This window comes from Salvelinus fontinalis, chromosome 1, assembly GCF_029448725.1.
Source record: "Salvelinus fontinalis isolate EN_2023a chromosome 1, ASM2944872v1, whole genome shotgun sequence".
In the NCBI taxonomy this organism is placed as follows: domain Eukaryota; kingdom Metazoa; phylum Chordata; class Actinopteri; order Salmoniformes; family Salmonidae; genus Salvelinus; species Salvelinus fontinalis.
This window is the reverse complement of record NC_074665.1, coordinates 58681179-58705064: the sequence shown is the minus strand read 5'-3', so window position 1 is coordinate 58705064 and position 23886 is coordinate 58681179. Positions and strand designations below refer to the sequence as shown.

The following is a 23886-nucleotide window of genomic DNA, read 5'->3' as shown; positions in this document are numbered from 1 at the left end:
ATAATATGCATATATTAGCAACTGGGACTAAGGAGCAGGCCGTTTAATATGGGCACCTCTGTGCAAATTTCATCCAAGCTACTCAATACTGCCCCTGCAGCCATAAAAACCTTATTTTGTCAGGGAGTCTTACTGAGACCAACGTCTCTTACAGATGAGCCCTGAATGACAAATGACAGAAAATACACATCAAAATGCAAGCAGAAAGAGAAACACAGTCATCAAAAACAAACACATTCATCAGTAATAAGGTCCTCAATCAGCTTTCTGAATTACAATAGAGGCACCAGAATATCAAATGTTAGATAGGTTTTAAGATTGTTCCACAAATAAGGTGCAAGAAGGGTAAATCACCTTTTAGTTAACTCAGTAGAGACCAAAGGAATTTACAGAGTTAGCCATCCCTGAGACCGGGTGTGGGAACTCGTATGTCTAAAGTTTAGTAATGATGTTAGGTACAGTGGGACTTTTTGTAAAATAGCTTTTCAAATGAAATCATAGCAATGTATCAACCTACGTGACATCAAAGAGGGCCAAACAACTTTCTGGTAGAGAATGCAGTGACGAGTACAAAAATGGTCACCCGTAATAAAGAGCAGTGCGCTATGATAAACTGCATCTGACGGCTTTAATGAAGTGGCAGTTGTTCATATAGATGATGTAGCCGTAGTCTAAGACCGATAGGAACGTCAACTGAATAATCTGCTTTCTACTATTTAGCGAGAGGCTTTCCACAAGTACAAGCCATAAATCCCTCGCTATCCTCACTGTGATCGGGGATGCTCAACTAAATGTTTATTAAATACAGTTGAAGTTTACATACACTTAGGTAGGGTCATTAAAAATCGTTTTCAACCACTACACAAATTTCTTGTGAACAAACTATAGTTCTGGCAAGTCGGTTAGGACATCTACTTTGTGCGTGACACAAGTAATGTTTCCAACAATTGTTTACAGACAGGTTATTTCACTTATAATTCACTGTATCACAATTCCAGTGGGTCACAAGTTTACATACGCTAAGTTGACTGTGCCTTTAAACAGCTTGGAAAATTCCAGAAAATTATGTCATGGCTTTAGAAGCTTCTGACAGGCTAATTGACATCACTTGAGTCAATTGGAGGTGTACCTGTGGATGTATTTCAAGGCCTACCTTCAAACTCAGTGCCTCTTTGCTTGAGATCATAGGAAAATCAATAGAAATCAGCCAAGATGTCAGAAAAGAAATTGTAGACCTCCACAAGTCTGGTTCATCCATGTGAGCAATTTCCAAATGCCTGAAGGTACCACGTTCAACAAACAATAGTACGCAAGTATAAACACCATGGGACCACACAGCCGTCATACCGCTCAGGAAGGAGACACTTTCTGTCTCCTAGAGATGAAGGTACTTTTGTGCGAAAAGTGCAAATCAATCCCAGAACAATAGCAAAGGACCTTGTGAAGATGCTGGAGGAAACCGGTACAAAAGTATCAATATCCACAGTAAAACGAGTTCTATGTCGACATAACCTGAAAGGCCGCTCAGCAAGGAAGAAGCCACTGCTCCAAAACCGCCTTAAAAATGCCAGACTACAGTTTGCAACTGCACATGGGGACAAAGATCGTACTTTTAGGAGAAATGTCCTCTGGTCTGATGAAACAAAAATAGAACTGTTTGGCCATAATGGCATCCTTATGTTTGGAGGAAAAGGGGTGAGGTTTGCAAGCCAAAGAACACCATCCCAACCGTGAAGCACAGGGGTGGCAGCATCATGTTGTGGGGGTGCTTAGCTGTAGGAGGGACTGGTGCACTTCACAAAATAGATGGCTCAATGAGGAAGGAAAATTCTGTGGATATAATGAAGCAACATCTCAAGACATCAGTCAGGAAGTTAAAGCTTGGTCGCAAATGGGTCTTCCAAATGGACAATGACCCCAAGCATACTTCCAAAGTTGTGGCAAAATGGCTTAAGGACAACAAAGTCAAGGTATTGGGTGGCCATCACAAAGCCCTGACCTCAACCCTATAGAATATTTGTGGGCAGAACTGAAAAAGTGTGTGCGAGCAAGGAGGCCTACAAACCTGACTCAGTTACACCAGCTCTGTCAGAAGGAATGGGCCAAAATTCACCCAACTTATTGTGGGAAGCTTGTGGAAGGCTACCCGAAACGTTAGACACAAGTTAAACCATTTTAAAGGCAATGCTACCAAATATGTAAACTTCTGACCCAATGGGAATGTGATGAAAGAAATAAAAGCTGAAATAAATATTTCTCTCTACTATTCTTGCCATTTCACATTCTTAAAATAAAGTGTTGATCCTAACTGACCTAAGACAGGGAATTTTTACAAGGATTAAATGTCAGGAATTGTGAAAAACTGAGTTTAAATGTATTTGGCTAAGGTGTATGTAAACTTCCGACTTCAACTGTATACTACATTAATTTGCACTGATGAGTGAGTTACACAACTATAAACTGCTTGAAACAACTAGTTAGCAAATGTTGATAGCTTGTAGTTTTCATGAGTCTTCTCTCGCACTTTTCACACTGTTGCCTAGCAACCGGTCAGTCTCACAAATATGACCAACATGCAACAATGTCAGCACACATTAAATAATACAGTCCCTGTTCAAAAATTAAAAAGTAACCAGAGGGTTACATTTGTATATCAATAAAGTGCTAAGTGGTGTTTATGTCTGTGTTACTCAATGCAGGTGGGTGCATTCCTGTGTGTGTGTGTGGGTGGGGGGGGGGGGGGGGGGGGGGGGTGTGGTTGTATCAGTCTTTGGGTCCTGCTGATGGCTGGCGTTGTGACCGTATTCTTTGATATGTGCTTGACAGATCCAGGACATCAGAGTGGAGACGGAGGATAACAAGGAGAAGAAGTCGGCTAAAGATGCTCTGCTGCTCTGGTGCCAGATGAAGACCGCAGGGTGAGTGTCTACACCACCACCAGCCTGAGGCTTACTGTATTCTACTATAGCGCAAAGTTTTCTTCTACACCTGCATTGCTTGCTGTTTGGGGTTTTAGGCTGAGTTTCTGTACAGCACTTTGAGATATCAGCTGATGTAAGAAGGGCTATATAAATACATTTGATTTGATTCAGAAACATCCTTGGGGGTTTTCCAGAAAGATGGTTTAACAAATTCAGGATTCCCTGAACATATCCGGCTTCTCTTAACCAGAAAAGTGAGTCTGGGATTTCTTCCAGTTGCAAAAAATCACAAGGCAATACACAGCATTTGTATAGCGGTCAATGGGAAACTGTGTTGGGTTACAGGCTACAGGTTAAGTTGACCAGATACATGATTGATTGTAAAAAATAAATAATAATAATTGGTTACCATTCCAAAATAAGATCGTCAGAATGATCTAAAGGATCTATTCGAGGTCCAGTAATTCGTTCCATTTGTAATGCACAGCAAACAATGCAGGCTCCTATGTCAATTGGATTTTCCGTAAAGGGACCAGTCATGGTATTGGACAAGGATCTGATTGGCGGAGAATCCCTGTCTTTATCCACCAGGACAGGCTAAAATCAAGTTAACCTAGGAGGTAACAAGTTTGCTTCAGAGCATTCATTGCCATGGTTTCTGATCAGGCTAAATGTCAAGCTCTCTTTCTGGAACTGTAAATTCTGAGTTTGCTCAAATTCTGATTTGACAGATCTGGCTAACTCAATAACCCGTTTTTCTGGAACATCCATCTGGTCAACAGATTATGGTCTACAGTTTGTGATAGAAAATATCAACATCATCAAGGGTATATGTGAGAAACATACACTATATATACAAAAGTATGTGGACACCCCTTCAAATTAGTGGATTCGGCTTTTTCAGCCACACCCGTTGAGGGCAGGTGTATAAAATCGAGCACACAGTTATGCAACCTCCATTGACAAACATTGGCAGTAGAATGACCTTACTGAAGAGCTCAGTGACTTTCAACATGTCACCGTCATAGGATGCCACCTTTCCAACAAGTCAGTTCATTGTATTTCTACCCTGCTAGAGCTGCCCTGGTCCAATGTAAGTGCTAGGCCATGCAGTCTCACCGAACGGGACCACTGAGTGCTGAAGCCCTTTAAAATCATCTGTCCTCGGTTGCCACACCCACTACTGAGTTCCAAACTGCCTCTGGAAGCAACTTCAGCACACAAACTGTTCTTCGAGGAGCATCGTGTCAACTGTAAAGTTTGGTGGACGAGGAATAATGGTCTGGGGCTGTTTTTCAATGTTCGGGCTAGGCCCCTTATTTCCAGTGAAGGGAAATCTTAACGCTACAGCATACAATGACATTCTAGACGATTCTGTGTTCCAACTTTGTGGCATCAGTTTGGGGAAGGCCCTTTCCTGTTTCAGCATGACAATGCCCCCGTGCACAAAGCGAGTTCCATACATAAATGGTTTGTCGAGATCGGTGTGGAAGAACTTGACTGGCCTGCACAGAGCCCTGACCTCAACCCCATCGAACACCTTTGGGATGAATTGGAACGCCAACTGTGAGCCAGGCCTAATCGCCCAACATTAGTCCCCGACCTCACTAATGCTCGTGGCTGAATGGAAGCAAGTCCCCGTAGCTATGTTCCAACATCTAGTGGAAAGCCTTCCCAGAAGAGTGGAGGCTGTTATAACATCAAAGGGAGACCAACTTCATATTTAATGCCCATGATTGTGGAATGAGATGTCCACATACCTTTTGCTCATGTCGTGTATATAGAACAATTTGGCCTGTCCCAGTATTTATGGGTGAGTCACAGCCATCTCAGGCATCACATGGCCTTGAAAGAAAAGCATCTAAGATATTTCACGATCAATGCTGGGTTTAGCACAATTGATTTGATTAATTTGAATTAATTTCATTCATTGAAACTAAAGAGAATCTGTAGAGGAGCACAGGGCGGAAAGCAGAACAGATGAAGGGTTGTCCACCTAAAAAAAACACAAGAAAGAGGATGTCAACACCCACCATCTGAGATTGTTCTGAAAATGTTTCTGTAGTTAGTAACAGATACAATTAGCATTCGTGAAACATTCTTTTGTTGAAATATAATTTGATCTCTGAGAAATTAAGCTAATTGGCCATTTTAATTTATTGGCCATTTTTAATTTATAGGATTCAGATAATATTCAATAAATATAGTAACCAACATCCGATTTGGACCAAACTTCTTCCTACCAATGAGTAAGACATGAGGAATCCCCCCAATAATGGTCAAAAGCCAACCACGGACCTGCCACACCCCATGCCAATCCCACCCCAACAACCAATATACATTATCAGTGTTTGACAAGTAGTATGAAGCTGTGGCTTGGAGAATTGCTTTTCCCCATACTATGAAATATATTGCCTGTGATTCTGGTGACGCCCCCACCCCCCCCCCCCCCCCCCCCCCCCGTTCAGAAAAATATGCAATTGTTGTCGCTTGCATTATTTACCATAAAATACTGTGAAAGTACCAGGTTTTGACCACTAGATGCTGTTCTTGCTACTTTCACACTGTTTTATCCATTCTGCTGGTCTCTTGTGTTTATTAAATAGATAGATTTGCCTCATTAAATTTGGCTCTATAGGAAAATAAATAGTGTGGTCATGAAGTCAGTCATCCATGAAAGCAATTCAGTTTGTCCTCCTCTTAGCAACCTAATGCTTCAACCCAACTCTCCTTGAATAGTCCAACAAGTGGCCGCTTTCTAAAAGGGCTAGGGACTATCACTAGGGATTCTGATCAAATAATTGCATGGCAGTCTTATTTTTTAAAATAAAGGTTTCAGGAAACTGCTCTATATGCATTGTGGTTAGTGACATTTACCATTAAATACAGCTCAACTCAATATCAATTGTAAAATACCCCCCCCCCCCCCCAGAGGTGGCACCACAGGTCCCAGAGTGGTGGGGCAAATTTGTTTTCCCTGGTGTCCGGAGCCTTTCCTAATCTGAAAACCTAACCAAGTATAAATCAGGACCCTATATGGTCTGACAGTGATTAATTAGTAGTTGTAAAAATGTATTTATAAGGGCAATGATGGGAGTGGGACCAGATTTGACATTTGAGTCATTTAGCAGATGCTCTTATCCAGAGCAATTCAGGTTAAGTGCCTTGCTCAAGGGCACATCTGCAGATTTTTTCACCTAGTCAGCTCGGTAATTCAACCATTGACCTTTCAGTTAATGGCCCAAAGCTCTTAACTACTAGACTACCTGCTGCCTAGGTATACAGATATGTTCTAAACAGGTCACATGGTTTTAAAGAAATTCTGGAAAAACTCCTGGCCCAAGGGGGGATGAAAACCCTGTCAAACTGCAGCAGCCTTGTACTTGTTAATATGAATTCTATTTTAAAACGACACTTTCCTTTACACAGACACAACCACTGCAATTGGACAATAGAACTCACAGGGCTGAGCTTTCTGTATGCAGGTTTGCATCACATAGGCCTATGCAACTGCAATTCAAAAGTAACTCAGAGTGTTTATATAATCAGTATTGTGTTTGATTACTTTCAGTTAATAATTTTGGATTGTTAAGGTCAGCCTAGCCAGCCAGCCCTAGATTGAAAATAGCCTAAACCAAATTTGATCGCATTTTCTCCTAACACAAATAAATGGGCTATAAATTGGCTACATAACATAAAAATTTTGTTTACCCTGGCTAGAGGGCAAGACGTTACAGGGCGCATTGGCAGTAGCCTATGCAGCTGCAGTAGTTATCAGTAGCCTAGTTGATCAGACTGAGAAATCTACTTGTTTTCTTCGCATACAGTTTAGGTGTAGGGCAGCTGCAACATTTCTGTGAAGAGTTCTTGCTTGTGTATGTCGGGAGTGATGTGTTATCACCTTTGCTAAATAAATACCGGAGATCAGTGGAGCGGCACACGCTTTGCTAGACCTGTGATTTACATGAATCTCATTGGTTAAGACACAGAGCAGAACACACAGAACCTACAGCACTCATATATAAAGGACAGAAATGCTTACATAGTGCACAAGATGACAAATCAAGTCTCGGGTTAAGCAGTTCAAGTCCAAGATAAGTCATGAGTCATAGATGCTGAAGTCAAAGTAAAGTGGCAAGTGTTTTTTCTTTTAGCCAAGTCATGTCTCAAGTCACAAAATCTGTCACGTGACTCAAGTCAACACCGCTGGTTTTACCATTGAAGACCATTAGAGACCATAATATTGGAACCATTAGAACTGATGTAGCCTTGTAGTTTGCTTGTTCACCATGAATGGTCCAATAGTAACTAATATAGACCTTTTTTGAAGGGAATAAACCACACGCAAAGGGGCCATTTCCTTGACACAGATTAAGCGTGAAAGAAGGACAAACTGATTTGCTTTCATGGAGGACCGGACAACGACCTGAATTGTTAGGATGACCACACAATGTATTTTCATCATGAGTCAAATCTATTAGTTTTCTACCAAAAATGGCAAAGGATGTTGTGACACACGAAAACAGGAAAATGTATAAAAGAGCAAGGAGTCTGGCAGCCAGGCAACATGTCTTACTCATTGGTAGGAAGAAGTTTGGTTCAAATCGGATGTTGGGTACTATAACTATTGAATATTATCTGAATCCTATAAATTAAAATAGCCTATTTGGGTGCAATAAATTAGCTTAATTTCTCAGAGAACAAAATAATGTTTCAGGAATGCCAGTCTTAACGGTTTCTAAGTATAGAAACCATTTCAGAACAATCTGAGATGGTGGGTTTCATGGTTTGCTCAAATGACATGGAACGACTCTGAAATCACACGAGGGTGTCACATCAGACATCACGGCTTAAATATCAAGCTGTTTAAAACATCAGCAGCACTAACAGCCCCCAGGCTACATGCTGAATAAGTCAATTCCCTCATTAACAAAACTAACACTGCTAATGCCCAGCTTCAAATAGAATATGACACATCAGGGTAAAATCACTTTAATAAACAGATTCTTAATAAAGAAAGGCATTGTGTTTGGTGTCAGTTGGAACTTATTTGGAACATACGGTAGGTGGAACACATTTTCAAAAGCCATCTGTTTCATTGATGAGGGAGTTGGATGCAGGAGATTTGATTAGATTATTATTAGATGTTTGAAGAACAACAAAGGTCTCTCCAAATTGCCATCAAAGACTTATGTTGACGGACAATGTGAGTTTGTCGTTGAGTCAACAGTAGGCTCATACACAAGCAACACAGAGCCCAATAGTAATGGCGTCTTTTTGTTGGCACTAACTCCATCATGGCTCGTTGCCCAAAGTCTATGGGCAAATGCTGGAGTTTCCGTAGAGTTTTTCGATAAATGCGAAAGTAAGGTATGTGATAAACACAGGCTTAGGAGATCTTATACTGAACAAAAATATTTATGCAACATGCAACAATTTCAAAGATTATACTGAGTTACAGTTCATTTAAGGAAATTCATTAATAAATTAGGCCCTAATCTATTGATTTCACATGTCTGGGCAGAGGTGCAGCCACAAGTGTGCCTGGGAGGGCATAGGCCCACGCACTGGGGAGCCAGGCCCAGCCAATCAGAATGAGTTTTTCCCCACAAAAGGGCTTTATTACAGACAGAAATACTCCTCAGCACCCTATCAGATGATCCCACATGTGAAGAAGCCGGATGTGGAGGTCCTGGGCTGGCGTGGTTACACGTGGTCTGCGGTTGTGAAGCCAGTAGAACATACTGCAAAATTCTTTAAAATGACGTTGGAGGCGACTTATTGTAGAGAAACAATCATTCAATTCTCTGGCAACAGCTTTGGTGGACATTCCTGCAGTCAGCATGCCAATTGCATGCTCCCTCGACTTGAGACATCTGTGGTATTGTGTTTTGACAAACTGCACATTTTAGAGTGGCCTTTTATTGTCTCCACCACAAGGTGCACCTGTGTAATGATCATGCTGTTTAATTCACTTCATGATATGCCACACCTGTCAGGTGGATGGATTATCTTGGCAAAGGAGAAGTGCTCACTAACAGGGATCTAAACAAATTTGTGCAAAAAATTTTAGACAAATAATATTTTAGTGAATGTGGACAAGTTCTGGGATCTTTTATTTCAGCTCCTAAAGCATGGGACAAACACTTTACATGTTGCGTTTATGTTTTTGTTCAGTGTATATGTTTTCTTCAATGAGATCGGCTAATGTAACATTTTGTGAATTTTGAAGCATTTATGTAATAAATAAAAAAATTACAAAGCACATAAGTCCTCATAATTCATAAGGTCATGTTAACTGGGTGATATTATCTCATAGAACAAAATGTATAAGATCTCCTAAATCTGTGTTAACCTCAGACCTTATTTTTCGGCGTTTATCCCAGAACTCTATTCTTTTCCCCCATAGAAATGGCTGAACGAACCAGAGGTAACTCATTTAGGTTTTGTAGGACTTCAAGCTGGTGAGCTCTATTTCCCTAACCTATGTGTTCTGTCTGTTTTCCAGATATCCCAACGTAAACATTCACAACTTCAGCACCAGCTGGAGGGATGGCATGGCTTTCAACGCCATCCTCCACAAACACAGACCTGACCTGATAGACTTTGACAAGCTGAAAAAGTCAAATGCCCACCACAACCTGCAGAATGCCTTCAACCTGGCAGAGCAACACCTGGGCCTCCACAAGCTACTGGACGTAGAGGGTAAGTACAGAGTACACGCATGCAAACACACAAGCGCACACGCATGGAAACATGAACACACACATACTTCATTTGCAGTACACACTCTGAATATACTCATCGGCGCATGACTCTGTACTGTTTTACATAGTCATGGAATTCCATAGTCTGGTGAAAACAACACATACAGTGTACAGAACAGTAGGAGGGTGGAGGAGGTGCTTACACTGCTGAAGCATACTGTACTCTAGCCCTGCATCTGCCAGTGTTATATGCCATTATGACAGTATATTTATACCCAGACATTTTCACCTCACACCCAGTTATGCCCTTAAAAAATGCCATATTATCCCGGTATGAATACATGGAAACTTGACAACTGTTACTACTGTACAACACTTACAGAAACCACATCATGTGTAGTTTGACAGGCCGCTACGTCTGGGTCGCGTCTTTAATGTAGTTCAACGGGTGGATGATAGACCCATTATAGGAGGGTGACGGGTACAAACAGAAAGGCAATGTTCACCGCTGGAGCTCTTTCTTCTGAAGCGTGGCAGAGTAATGGTTGTGTTAAATATTTATTAAGCGGTGGTTCTGAGATCTCAGTTTGTTTCTCAGAGGTCTGCAGTATGGGGAACAAAGAGACGCAGGCATGAGAACGCTTCCTAGCATAGCAGCCCCTCTACCCCGACCGCCTCCGTCTAAACATAGCTGCTAAATCAATTTTCCCTCAAATTCAATTTTTCTCAGCAGAGCAGCGCGGAAGCCAAGCCCTCTGTTGATGTCTGTAGATTAGGGAAACATGGGGCAGTCAAAGCCATTTATGTCTGACTCTTAGTGTGCGTGTGTGTGTGTGTGTGTATGTGTGCGTGTATGTGCGTGTGTTTGTTACCTCTACAGATATCAGCGTGGACCACCCTGATGAGAAGTCCATCATCACCTATGTTGTGACCTACTACCACTACTTCTCCAAGATGAAGGCCCTGAAGGTGGAGGGCAAACGGATTGGGAAGGTGAGGGGTCAGAGTTCGCATCTTCCACAACCTGGATCACAAGAGAACAAAGTATCTTGTCCTGTACTTCTCCAAGCACAATCATTCCATTTACTTTATGACAAGGCCTTATATTTTAACTTTCTCCCCGATGTAGCTGTAATCAGTATATAATGTATGTACTGTCATACTGATTCACCACCTTCATCTCCCAGGTGCTGGACAATGCCATTGAGACCGATAACATGATTCAGAAATATGAGAGTCTGGCCTCTGACCTCCTGGAATGGATTGAACAGACCATCATCATCCTCAACAACCGCAGGTTTGCCAACTCCCTAGTGGGGGTGCAGCAACAGCTCCAGGCCTTCAACACCTACCGTACCGTCGAGAAGCCGCCCAAGTGAGTCTCACACAGACACACACTTACATGGCGGAATTAAAAAGTCTTACACCATATCCTCCACCTATTTTCCACACAGCAGCTTGTAATTTTCTGTAACATTACAGTATAAATTCCCAGAATTGACTCACCAAGGACTAAACTGAAACTGTCAGGGATTCTAGATATGTACCCTATTACTGATAAACAGTTGTATCAGATTCAGAGCTTTTTTTCAGAATTACATTTTTTAATTCTGAGAAGTGGCTAAAAGTAAAGCTTGCTTAGACAGATGTTTCAGCCTGTTGAAATGGACTCTGACACCATTTCCACAGAGGCAACAATGTCACCCCTACTGCTGACAAAATACCTCTCCCTCTGTGGACTACGGGCAGAAAAAATAATGCTGATCTTTATGTTGACAGATGGAGCTGGATGGCTCAACGCAAAAGTCAAAAAGCCACCATTAGGGAGATTAGCCAAATTCCACTCAGTCTCTCCTCTGTAAGGTTTACGCTCAACATTAAAATAGTTTGTGTTTCTGTCAGGTTCACTGAGAAAGGCAACCTGGAGGTTCTCCTCTTCACCATCCAGAGCAAGATGAGGGCCAACAATCAGAAGGTCTACATCCCGCGGGATGGAAAACTCATCTCAGACATCAACAAGGTGAGACCTATTGCTCTTTAAAGAACAGGCTTATCTCTTATCTTATCTCGAAACATACACTCAGAAACCCATTATGTGGTGTCCTCAATTAGAATGGATTAAGGTGATTCATAGACAGTTTAAGGGCGGTAAGCTGATCGACAGTGGGTTAAAATAGATTTAATAGATAGACATGGTTTCTGTAAGTTTGGTATAGTTGATGACAGGAAGATTACTTTGCTTTGTGCTTGGTGGATTTAGTTGCTAGGTGGATTTAGTTGGTGCAGTTGCTAGGTGGGTTTAGTTGTTTGACGGTGTGGTAAGACCATAAGACAAGTTAAAACAGGTTTAGTACAGTAGATGTATTAGGTCCATAGAGTTCTGTACGGCGCACCTGTGTGACCGTTACTCGATCGTATGTGTGTGTGCTTGTGTGTCAGGCCTGGGAGAGGCTGGAGAAGTCAGAGCATGAGAGGGAGCTGGCGCTAAGGACGGAGCTGATTCGTCAGGAGAAACTGGAGCAGCTGGCCCGCCGCTTTGACCGCAAAGCCGCCATGAGAGAGACCTGGCTGAGTGAGAACCAACGGCTCGTCTCACAGGTAACACACACACATACACTCATGAAAATACTAATGCCGCACGCTCATTGATACACACACACTATTGGTACACACTAACAATGATGCCACTCCTACTGTATTGTCTACATTAACTCTATTAGTTCATAGCATAGCCTTGTGGTCATACAGAGTAATGTACAATGAAGTCATTTACTCCCCTGATTCATCCTCATGATCTTGACCCATTTAATATCCCTGCTAGTTCTAAAAACATAAACTACTGGATGGAGATTATGACACTGCTTAGCAGTTAGATACAAACCTGTAACTCTCCTCACTCCTTCTTTCTCTTGCCCTCTTCCGCCCTCCCTCAGGACAACTTTGGCTTCGATCTGCAGGCGGTGGAGGCCGCCACCAAGAAGCACGAGGCCATCGAGACGGACATCGGCGCCTATGAGGAGCGTGTGCAGGCAGTGCTCTCCGTGGCCAAGGAGCTGGAGGCAGAGAACTACCATGACATCAAGCGCGTGACAGCGAGGAAGGACAACGTGCTGCGTCTGTGGGAGTACCTGTTGGAGCTGCTGAAGGCCCGGCGCATCCGGCTGGAGATGAACCTGGGCCTGCAGAGGGTCTTCCAGGAGATGCTTTATATCATGGACTGGATGGATGAGATGAAGGTGAGGAAGATGATGTTGATGATGGAGGGATAGCTTGGGGACTTTGTTTGGATGGTGGGGTAAGAATTGTCTTGATACAGTAGCTTACTCAGTCACATATTTGTGATGTAAGAGCTATTGCCTATTTCTTAGTTACATTACCCACTATTGTGTCCTGTATCTTCAGATGCTGCTGCTGTCTCAGGACTATGGGAAACACCTGCTGGGAGTGGAGGACCTGCTGCAGAAGCACACTCTGGTGGAGGCTGATATTGCCATCCAGGCCGACCGCGTCAAAGCCGTCAACAACAACGCTCAGAAGTTCGCCATTGATGCAGAGGGTAAGTAACATGTTCTGGGATTACAGTCGGGTTTGGGTGGTAGGTGATTATGCTCTCTCTGTGGGTGATACCTGTAGGCTATAAAAGAGATGTGAGATTAATTGTATCCTGAAATGGTATAGCCTGTTGTAAAATCCAAGCCAATGCTGCCACCTGTCAGCAAAATAAGTCCTTGATCTTTGTCAGTTAAAGCCTGTATTCTCAGTTTAAATGATACAAGTCCGCTAATTGTGATGTGTTCCTGTCCCCTCTTTAGGCTACAAGCCCTGTGACCCCCAGGTGATCCGGGACCGTGTGGCCCACATGGAGTTCTGTTACGCAGAGCTGAGCCAGCTGGCCGCCGAGCGCTGCGCCCGCCTGGAGGAGTCCCGCCGCCTCTGGAAGTTCTTCTGGGAGATGGCCGAGGAGGAGGGCTGGATCCGTGAGAAAGAGCAGATCCTGTCCTCGGAGGACTGCGGTAAGGATCTGACGGGGACCGTGCGTCTGCTGAGCCAGCACCGCGCCTTCGAGGATGAGATGATTGGCCGCGCCGGCCACCTGCAACAGACCATCAAACAGGGAGAGGAGCTGGTGGCCGCCGACCACTTCGGAGCCGACAAGATCCGTGAGCGCATCCAAGACATCCAGGAGCAGTGGGCGGCCTTGGAGAGGCTATCTGCCGTTAGGAAGGCCCGGCTGGAGGAGGCCTGCAACCTGCACCAGTTCCAAGCTGACGCCGACGACATCGATGCCTGGATGCTGGATGTTCTCCGCATTGTGTCCAGTGCCGACGTGGGCCACGACGAGTTCTCCACCCAGGCCCTGGTCAAGAAGCACAAGGATGTGGCCGAGGAGATCGCCGGCTACCGACCTGTCATCGACGCCCTGCACGAGCAGTCCAAAACCCTGCCCGGGGAACAGACTGGCTCAGAGGAGGTGCAGAGGCGCCTGTCAGGTATCGAGGAGCGCTATAAGGAGGTGGCTGAGCTGACCCGGCTGAGGAAGCAGGCCCTACAGGATGCCCTGGCCCTCTACAAGATGTTCAGCGAGGCGGACGCCTGTGAGGTGTGGATCGATGAGAAGGAGCAGTGGCTCAACAGTATGGAGATACCAGAGAAACTGGAGGATCTGGAAGTGGTTCAGCACAGGTAAAGACACTCAGCCTAACCATGCTTATTCAGTCCAGATGCATTATGTCAGTTGATATATTTGGAGATTTGCTGTTATCATTTCAGGACAACCCATTCTCTTGAGGCAGACTGTGTAGACATATAACTCCCTCAGTGAAACCACTTTGAAAAGGAAAGGAGTTGTAAGAATATTTCCCATCATGTTTGCAGTAACATTGTATGTTTGTCACAGCTAGAATGAAATGAATGTTCTCCCGGCGGTTTGATTGGCCATTGGAATGTAGCACAGTGAAAGGGATGTGTGACACGAACACTTTTTATACAAGCACGGGTGGGCCGCTAGTGTAATGTGTGGGAACTAGACTCCTATAATTCACTTTCCACTTAACAACAGAGCCCACAATGTTTTAAAGCCAATCATTCTAAAGTCTTCCCACACTGAGAAGAAACAGGCGCTTGTCCTCAGTTTGCTAAGTGTTTTGGACAGCGGTTCAATGGCTTGTTTACTCTAACGTGTGTCTTTGCTCTGAAATGATCTCTCCCCCTCCACACTGTTTACTCACAATGCGCCGCATGGAATCATTCCCAGACTCCTGTTTCATTGGCTTTGCTTCTGTGTGATATACTGGCAACTGGAACATGACATTATAGTTCAGCTGGAAACAAAGCATGTTAACGAGATTTACATTAAGATTACATTGTTTCCATATGTTTATGTACAGTACACTCATTCCCTCTACCACCTCTACCGTTTCTACCTTTACTCCTCTACCTCTCCCTCTCTAACTCCCCCTCTCTACACCATCATCCTCCCCCTCCCCCTCCCTCTATTCTTCCCCCTCTTCTCCCTTCCCCTTTTCTACCCCCTCTTCCCTCGCAGGTTTGAAAGTCTGGAGCCAGAGATGAACAACCAAGCCTCCCGCGTTGCTGTGGTGAACCAGATTGCTAGGCAACTCATCCACAGTGGTCACCCCAGTGAAAAGGAGATCAAAGCCCAACAGGACAAACTCAACACCAGGTATAGTAACACCCTACATCAACCTCAACAACAACTACAGTTAACCTCAGTTAATAACCTCTAGTGGGAAAGTACTGTTCCCTGACTGTCTGTGTGTTTCTACATCTCTCTAGATGGAGCCAGTTCCGTGACCTAGTTGACCTGAAGAAAGACTCCCTCAACTCAGCTCTGGGTGTACAGAACTACCACCTGGAGTGTAACGAGACCAAGTCGTGGATCCGCGAGAAGACCAAGGTGATCGAGTCCACCCAGGAGCTGGGCAATGACCTGGCCGGGGTCATGGCCCTGCAGCGCAAACTCACCGGCATGGAGCGTGACCTGACTGCCATCGAGGACAAGCTAGGAGAACTGGGGAAGGAGGGGGAGCGCCTTGCAGCCGAGCACCCTGACCAGGCCCAGGGCATCATGGGTCGTCTGGGGGAGATCACAGGAGTGTGGGACGAGATGAAGGGCACCCTGAAGAACCGTGAGGAGTCCCTGGGTGAGGCAAGCAAGCTGCAGCAGTTCCTCCGGGAGCTGGATGACTTCCAGTCATGGCTGTCCAAGACACAGACGGCCATTGCTTCAGAAGACATGCCCAACACACTGACGGATGCCGAAAAGCTGCTGGCGCAGCACGAGGGCATCAAGAACGAGATCCGAAACTATGAAGTGGACTACCAGAAGATGAGGGACATGGGGGAAATGGTGACCCAGGGCCAGACGGACGCCCAGTACATGTTCCTAAGGCAGAGGCTGCAGGCCCTGGACACAGGCTGGAACGAGCTGCACAAGATGTGGGAGAACCGTCAGAACCTGCTGTCCCAGTCCCATGCCCACCAGCTGTTCCTCAGGGATACCAAGCAGGCTGAAGCCTTCCTCAACAACCAGGTAACATCACATTACATTACACAGTACAGACTCCATTTGGCTCACACACATGTTAGTGAGAACTAAGCAAAATAATATGTCGGATAGACTGGGTGGCACAGTGTCCAAGGCGACTTCTGAAAGCACGCACCACCACATTTAACCCTGGCAAGGTGACTGGGAATATGGTTGAATACAAACAGTGTAGTTATTCACTCCGTAAGGCAATCAAACAGACAAAATGTCAGTATAAAGACAAAGTGAAGTTGCAATTCAACGGCTCAGATACGAGACTTATATGGCAGGATCTACAGACAATCACGGACTACAAAGGGAAAACCAGCCACGTCGCTGACACCGGCGTCTTGCTTCCGGACAAGCTAAACACCGTCTTCGCCCGTTTTGAGGATAACACAGTGCCACCGATGCGGCCCGCTCCCAAGGACTGTGGGCTCTCGTTCTATGTGGTCGGCGTGAGTAAGATATTTAAGCGGTTTAACCCTCGCAAAGCTGCCGGCCCAGACGGCATCCGTAGCCGGGTCCTCAGAGCATGCGCAGAGCAGCTGGCTAGAGGGTTTACAGACATATTCAATCTCTCCCTATCCCAGTCTGCTGTCCCCACTTGTTCACGATGTCTACCATTGTTCCTGTACGCAAGAAAGCAAAGGTAACTGAACTAAATGACTGTCGCCCCGTAGCACTCACTTCTATCATCATGAAGTGCTTTGAGAGGCTAGTCAAGGATCATATCACCTCCACCTTACCTGACACCCTAGACCCACTTCAATTTGCTTCCCGCCCCAATAGATCCACAGATGATGCAATCACCAATGCACTGAAAACTGCCCTATCCCATCTGGGCAGGAGGAATACCTATGTCAGAATGCTGTTCATTGACTATAGCTCAGCCTTCAACACCGTAGTACCCTCCAAGCTTATCATTAAGATCGGGGCCCTGAGTCTGAACCCCGCCCTGTGCAACTGGGTCCTGGACTTCCTGATGGGCTGCCTAAAGGTGGTGAAGGTAGGAAACTCCATCCTCAACACAGGGGCCCCATAAGGGTGCAGAATCAGCCCCATCCTGTAGTCCCTGTTTAGCCACTCCCTGGCAACGCACGCCTCCAACTCAATCATCAAGTTTGCAGACGACACAACATTAGTAGGCCTGATTACCAACAAAGACGAGACAGCCTACAGGGAGGAGGTGAGAGCCCTGGCGGAGTGGTACCAGGAAATGAACCTCTCCGTCAACGTCAACAAAACGCCCCTATCCACATTAACGGGACCGCAGTAGAGAAGGTAGAAAGCTTCAAGATCCTCAGCGTACACATCACTGACGATCTGAAATGGTCCACCCACACAGACAGTGTGGTGAAGCTTGGCCCCTAAGACCCTCAAAAACTTTTACAGATGTACAATTGAGAGAATCCTGTCGGGCTGTATCACCCACCGCCTGGTACGGCAACTGCACCGCACGCTACCGCAGGGCTCTCAAGAGGGTGGTAGGGTCTGCCTAACGCATCACCGTGGGCACACTGCCTGCCTGCCCTCCAGGACACCTACAGCACCCGATGTCACAGGAAGGCCAAAAAGGTCATCAAGGCCATCAACCACCCGAGCCACTGCCTGTTCACCCCTCTATCATCCAGATGGCGAGGTCAGTACATGTGCGTCAAAGCTGGGACGAGAGACGGAAAAACAGCTTCTATCTCAAGGCCATCAGACTGTTAAATAGCCATCACTAGCCGGCTACCACCCGACTACTCAACCCTGAACCTTAGAGGCTGCTGCCCTATATACATAGACATGGAATCACTGGTAACTTTAATAATGTTTACATATTGCTTTACTCATCTCACATATGTATATACTGTATTTTAGTCAATGCCACTCCGACATTGCGTGTCCTAATATTTACTTATTTCTTTATTCCATTCTTTTACTTTGTGTATTGTTGTGAGTTGTTAGATACCACTACACTGTTGGAGCTAGGAACACAAGCATTTCGCTACACCCGCAATAACATTTGCTGAATATGTGTATGTGACCAATAGCATTTGATTTATACTGCGACTAGTGATTGCGTCACATGCATTACACTGTTGGATTTTACTAAACTTTGGTGAAATAATGTCCTCCTTCTCATGCAAATTGTTAAAGAAAGTGGGTGTTTGTTCGCATGTGTCAGGGTGTGCGTGCGTTCCTGTGTGGTTTAGCCGAGGGACTGAACCCCGCTCTCATTATTAGTGTGATGCTAACAGAGGCGGACGGCTCTATTAGTCAGATCATTGTCTGACTGGACATCACCGCCCTGTTCAGCAATGCCGCTCACATCAGAGCCAATCAGACGCACACACCCTCTGTGGGCTCAGTCCTCTGGAAGGATTTCTGAGAGAAACACCATGTCAGCTGTTACTATGCTACAAGTAGGCTACAGTATACGAGAGTCACCTGCTTGTTCTTGATCAAGTGTCGAATGGCACACTCACTAACACCTCTACTACCCTCTCCTTCTCTCCCTCCCTCTCGCCCTCCTCTCTCTCTCTCTCTCTCTCTCTCAGGAGTACGTGCTGGCCCATACTGAGATGCCCACGACTCTGGAGGGGGCAGAGGGAGCCATTAAGAAGCAGGAGGACTTCATGACCACCATGGACGCCAACGAGGAGAAGATCAATGCTGTGGTGGACACCGGACGCAGGCTGGTCAGTGACAAAAACATCAACGCTGACCGCATCCAGGAGAAAGTGGACTCTATCGATGAGAGGTATTGAATGCTTTGTAAAAAGCGCTATACATTTAGATTTATTCTGTATTTGGAGAACAGGGGCTGATTTTGTGGTAGCCATCTTGTGAATGTGTTTTACTCCAGTGATAATTATGGCAGCGATATTATGTGCTTAGATTAAACTGAATTACATGCATAAAATGAAGATTTACATGCATATAATAAATTGTATGTATAGTACTTGTCTAGGTGTTAATATTACCAATACACAAAAAATATGTTTCTGAGCCGTTACCTCTCTGTGCTAAATCCATCACGTGTTAACCCCTGTTCTTCTGTTTGTGTAGACATAAGAAGAACCGCTTGGCGGCCAGTGAGCTTCTCTGTAAGCTGAAGGATAACAGAGACCTACAGAAGTTCCTTCAGGACTGCCAAGAGGTGAGCTGCCACCTGCCCCCTCCCTACCAAACCCTTACAACACACCGCTCACTTACTCCCCCCAGCCCCCCACTGCACAACACCCATATCTGCCAGCTAGGGCTGCCCCCGCACTTCATTCACACACAAGGAAACCCGAACACCCACTGATTCCTCCCACCAGCTCTATAGAGTACAGCACTGTAGGTGGAATTTATAGTAATTGTGGATGGTGCCAAGCTGTGGATGAGTCTGTGTATGTCCATCTGTCTCACTGATTGGCTCTCTGGTGTGTGCAGCTGTCCCTGTGGATCAATGAGAAGATGCTCACGGCTCAGGACATGTCGTACGACGAAGCCAGGAACCTCCACAGCAAATGGCTCAAACACCAGGCCTTCATGGCCGAGCTGCAGTCCAACAAGGAGTGGCTGGACAAGATCGAGAAGGTCAGTGACTAAATGATGGGTGTCTGATCTTTTTGACAATTTCGTTGCATGCCTTCTCCCTGTTTATGTTTCGTGAGTGCGCTGTGCCCTTAAGCTCTGTGTGTGGGTGTGTTTTTCCCCTGTGTAAAGATGCTTATGCCCCCCAAAACACTCCAGTCTGATGAGCACAGCCCTCTCCTGTGGATATTTTAGTCCTAAATACAGAGAGATTAAGTCATAACAACCACGTTGGCTATTATTATATTCGTGTTCAGTGGAATTAATTTCAAAACAAGCTTTCAGCAGATTCAGCGCAATAGCTCTGCAGACTAGAACTAGTAGTTTGAAAGTCCAGTATTGATGCTTGTATACATGAGTGATTGTGGGCAGAGTCACATTGCTCAGGTCAGATTGAAAGAATTTCCAGTGTATTCCTTTCTGAATGATATTAGTGTAGATCTATTTATCTCCATAATGTCCTAACATGGTTTTCTCCCACCCAATCCCAGGACGGGATGCAGCTGATAGCTGAGAAGCCGGAGACCGAGGCCATGGTGAAGGAAAAGCTGGCAGCACTCCATAAGATGTGGGATGACCTTGAGTCCACCACCCAGACTAAGGCCAAGTGTCTGTTTGACGCCAACAAGGCCGAGCTGTTCACCCAGAGCTGTGCCGACCTGGACAAGTGGCTGGTGGGAGTGGATGGACAAATCCAATCAGACGACTACGGCAAAGATCTGACCAGCGTCAACATCCTGCTCAAGAAACAACAGGTATTGTACTTTTATTTTTTTGTAACATTTATTTAACTAGGCAAGCCAGTTAAGAACAAATTATTATTTTTACAATGACGGCCTACCAAAATGCAAAAGGCCTCCTGCGGGGATGGGGGTCTGGGATTAAAAAAATACAATATCAATATAGGACAAAACATACATCACAACAAGAGAGACACAACACTACATAAAGAGAGACCTAAGACAACAGCATAACAAGACAGGAGAACATGACAACACAGCATGGGAGCAACACAACATGATAACTACATGGTAGCAAAACAACATGGTAGCAGCACAAAAACATGGTACAAACATTATTGGACAAAGTCAACAGCACAAAGGTCAAACAGGTAGAGACAACAATACATCATGCAAAGCAGCCACAACTGTCAGTAAGAGTGTCCATGATTGAGTCTTTGAATGAAGAGATTGAGATACAACTGTCCAGTTTGAGTGTTTTTTGCAGCTCGTTCCAGTCGCTAGCTGCAGCGAACTGAAAAGAGGAGCGACCCAGGGATGTGTGTGCTTTGGGGACCTTTAACAGAATGTGACTGGCAGAACAGCTGTTGTATGTGGAGAATGAGGTATGCAGTAGATATCTCAGATAGGGGGGTGTGAGGCCTAAGAGGGTTTTTATAAATAAGCATCAACCAGTGGGTCTTGAGACGGGTATACAGATATGACCAGTTTACATGGGAGTATAGAGTTCAGTGATGTGTCCTATAAGGAACATTGGTGGCAGATCTGATGGCCGAATGGTAAAGAACATCTAGCCACTCGAGAGCACCCTTACCTGCCGATCTATAAATTATGTCTCCGTAATCTAGCATGGGTTGGATAGTCATCTGAATCAGGGTTAGTTTGGCAGCTGGGGTGAAAGAGGAGCGATTACGATAGAGGAAACCAAGTCCAGATTTAACTTTAGCCTGCAGCTTTGATATGTGCTGAGAGAAGGACAGTGCACCATCTAGCTATACTCCCAAGTACTTGTATGAGGTGACTACTTCAAGCTCTAAACCCTCAGAGGTAGTAATAACAACTGTGGGAAGAGGGGCATTCTTCTTACCAAACCACATAACCTTTGTTTTGGAGGTGTTCAGAACAAGGTTAAGGGTAGAGAAAGCTTGTTGGACTCTAAGAAAGCTTTGTTGTAGAGCATTTAACACAAAATCTGGGGAGGGGCCAGCTGAGTATAAGACTATCATCTGCATATAAATGGATGAGAGAGCTTCCTACTGCCTGAACTATGTTGTTGATGTAAATTGAGAAGAGCGTGGGGCCTAGATTTGAGCCCTGGGGTACTCCCTTGGTGACAGGCAGTGGCTGAGACAGCAGATTTTCTGACTTTATACACTGTACTCTTTGAGAGAGGTAGTTAGCAAACCAGGCCAAAGACCACTCAGAGACACCAATACTCCTTAGCCAGCCCACAAGAATGGAATGGTCTACCGTATCAGAAGCTTTGGCCAAGTCAATAAAAATAGCAGCACAATATTGCTTAGAATCAAGGGCAATGGTGACATCATTGAGGACCTTTAAGGTTGCATAACTTGAGCGGAAACCAGATTGCATACCCGAGAGAATACAATAGACATCAAGAAAGCCAGTCAGTTGATTAGTGACAAGTTTTTCCAACACTTTTGATAAACAGGGCAAAATAGAAATAGGCCTATAACTGTTAGGATCGCTTGATCTCCCCCTTTAAATAAAGGATGAACTGTGGCTGCCTTCCAAGCAATGGGAACCTCCCCAGAAAGGAGAGACAGGCTTTACAATGATAAGAGCAGCAACCTTAAATAAGAAAGGGTCTAAACCATCTGGCCCAGATGTTTTTTTGGGGTCAAGTTTAAGGAGCTCCTTTAGGACCTGGGACTCAGTGACTGCCTGCAGGGAGAAACTTTGTAGCGGGGAAGGGAAAAAGAGGAAGAAGCATCAGGGATAGTCGCATTAGAAGGGGTGGGAGATGAGGAAATGCTGGACGGGCAAGGAGGCATGGCTGAGTCAAATAGGAATCCTGATTAAATGAAGTGGTGATTTTAAAGAGCTCAGCCGTGTGCTTCTTGTCAGTAACAACCACATCATCAACTTTAAGCGACATGGGCAGCTGTGAGGAGGAGGGTTTATTCTCCAGGTCTTTAACCGTTTTCCAGAACTTCTTGGAGTTAGACCCACAGAGAGAGAACTGCTCCTTAAAGTAACTAACTTTGCCCTTCCGGATAGCCTGAGTGCACTTATTTCTCATTTGCCTGAACGAGAGCCAGTCAGTCTGAGTATGCATGTGCCGAGCCTTTCACCAAATGCAATTCTTGAGGTGGAGTAACTCTGCAAGATTACGGTCGAACCAGGGGCTGAACCTGTTTTTAATTATAATTTTCTTTATGGGGGCTTGTTTGTTAACAATACCACTGAAAATATAAAAAAGAAGGTCCAAGCATCTTCGATAGAGAGGATCAAGCTGATTCTTTACCATTTTACAGAGGCCAGTTCATGAAGGAAGGCTTGCTCATTCAAGTTTTTTAGCAAGCATCTATGACAAATCTGGACAGGTCATTTCACTGAGCAGCCATTATGAACACAGGCTGTAAAACAGTGATCACTAAGGTCATGACAGAAAACACCTGACTGATACTTATCAGGATTATTTGTGAGGATAACATCGAGGAGATTAGCATTTTCTGGGTGTTTGGAGTCATACCTTGTGGGATTGGTGATTATCTGAGAAAGATTTAGGGAGTCCCATTGCTTTAGGACTTGGTCAGGTGGTTTAAGCATGTCACAGTTTAGGTCACCTAGCAGGACAAATGCAGACTTAGTGTAAGGGGCCAGGAGAGAGTTTAGGGCAGGTAGGGTACAGGCCGGTGCTGATGGAGGACGATAGCACCCAGCAACAGTCAACAAAGAGCTATTTGAAACTTTAATGCTTAAAACCAGCAAATCAAATTGTTTGGGGACAGACTTGGTAGAGACAACCGAGCACTGAAGGTGGTAAAGATTACCACTCCCCCACCTTTGGAAGATCTGTCTTGCTGAAAAAGGTTATAATCAGAAAGGTTAACATCAGTATTCAAAACACTCTTCCTTAACCACGTCTCAGTAATGACCAACGTCTGGATTGGAGCTGTGAACCCACACTTTCAATTGATCCAAGCTTCTAGGGTTAACATGCAGAAAACCCAGGCTTTTACGAAAGCAGAAATCAGTGAAGCAGATATCAGAGCACAAGTCAGAATTGGGGCTAGCAACTGTAGATGGGTCAGGGTGTACATGCACATTTCCAGATATCATCAACAGTAATACAATCAAGGCACGGCATAGGACAGGGAGAGATCTGCAGTGCTGATTTATGACATCTGAATGTGCATCAGATGGCAACAAGGTCA

General features: G+C 44.9%; 1 protein-coding gene across 2 annotated transcripts in view; it reads left to right on the top strand.

Moving 5' to 3' along the window:
- LOC129858541 (spectrin beta chain, non-erythrocytic 1-like) overlaps positions 1–23886 on the top strand; it is a 123134-nt gene that overhangs the window by 83217 nt on the left and 16031 nt on the right. For both annotated transcript variants that reach the window (XM_055927863.1, XM_055927853.1), the window contains 15 exons: positions 2827–2918; positions 9430–9626; positions 10509–10621; positions 10816–11003; positions 11531–11648; positions 12068–12226; positions 12562–12864; positions 13031–13184; positions 13441–14311; positions 15174–15311; positions 15425–16181; positions 18722–18924; positions 19233–19323; positions 19602–19748; positions 20237–20500. In XM_055927863.1, the coding sequence (XP_055783838.1) occupies positions 2827–2918; positions 9430–9626; positions 10509–10621; positions 10816–11003; positions 11531–11648; positions 12068–12226; positions 12562–12864; positions 13031–13184; positions 13441–14311; positions 15174–15311; positions 15425–16181; positions 18722–18924; positions 19233–19323; positions 19602–19748; positions 20237–20500 (3795 nt within the window). The remainder of the gene's footprint in view (positions 1–2826; positions 2919–9429; positions 9627–10508; positions 10622–10815; positions 11004–11530; positions 11649–12067; positions 12227–12561; positions 12865–13030; positions 13185–13440; positions 14312–15173; positions 15312–15424; positions 16182–18721; positions 18925–19232; positions 19324–19601; positions 19749–20236; positions 20501–23886) is intronic.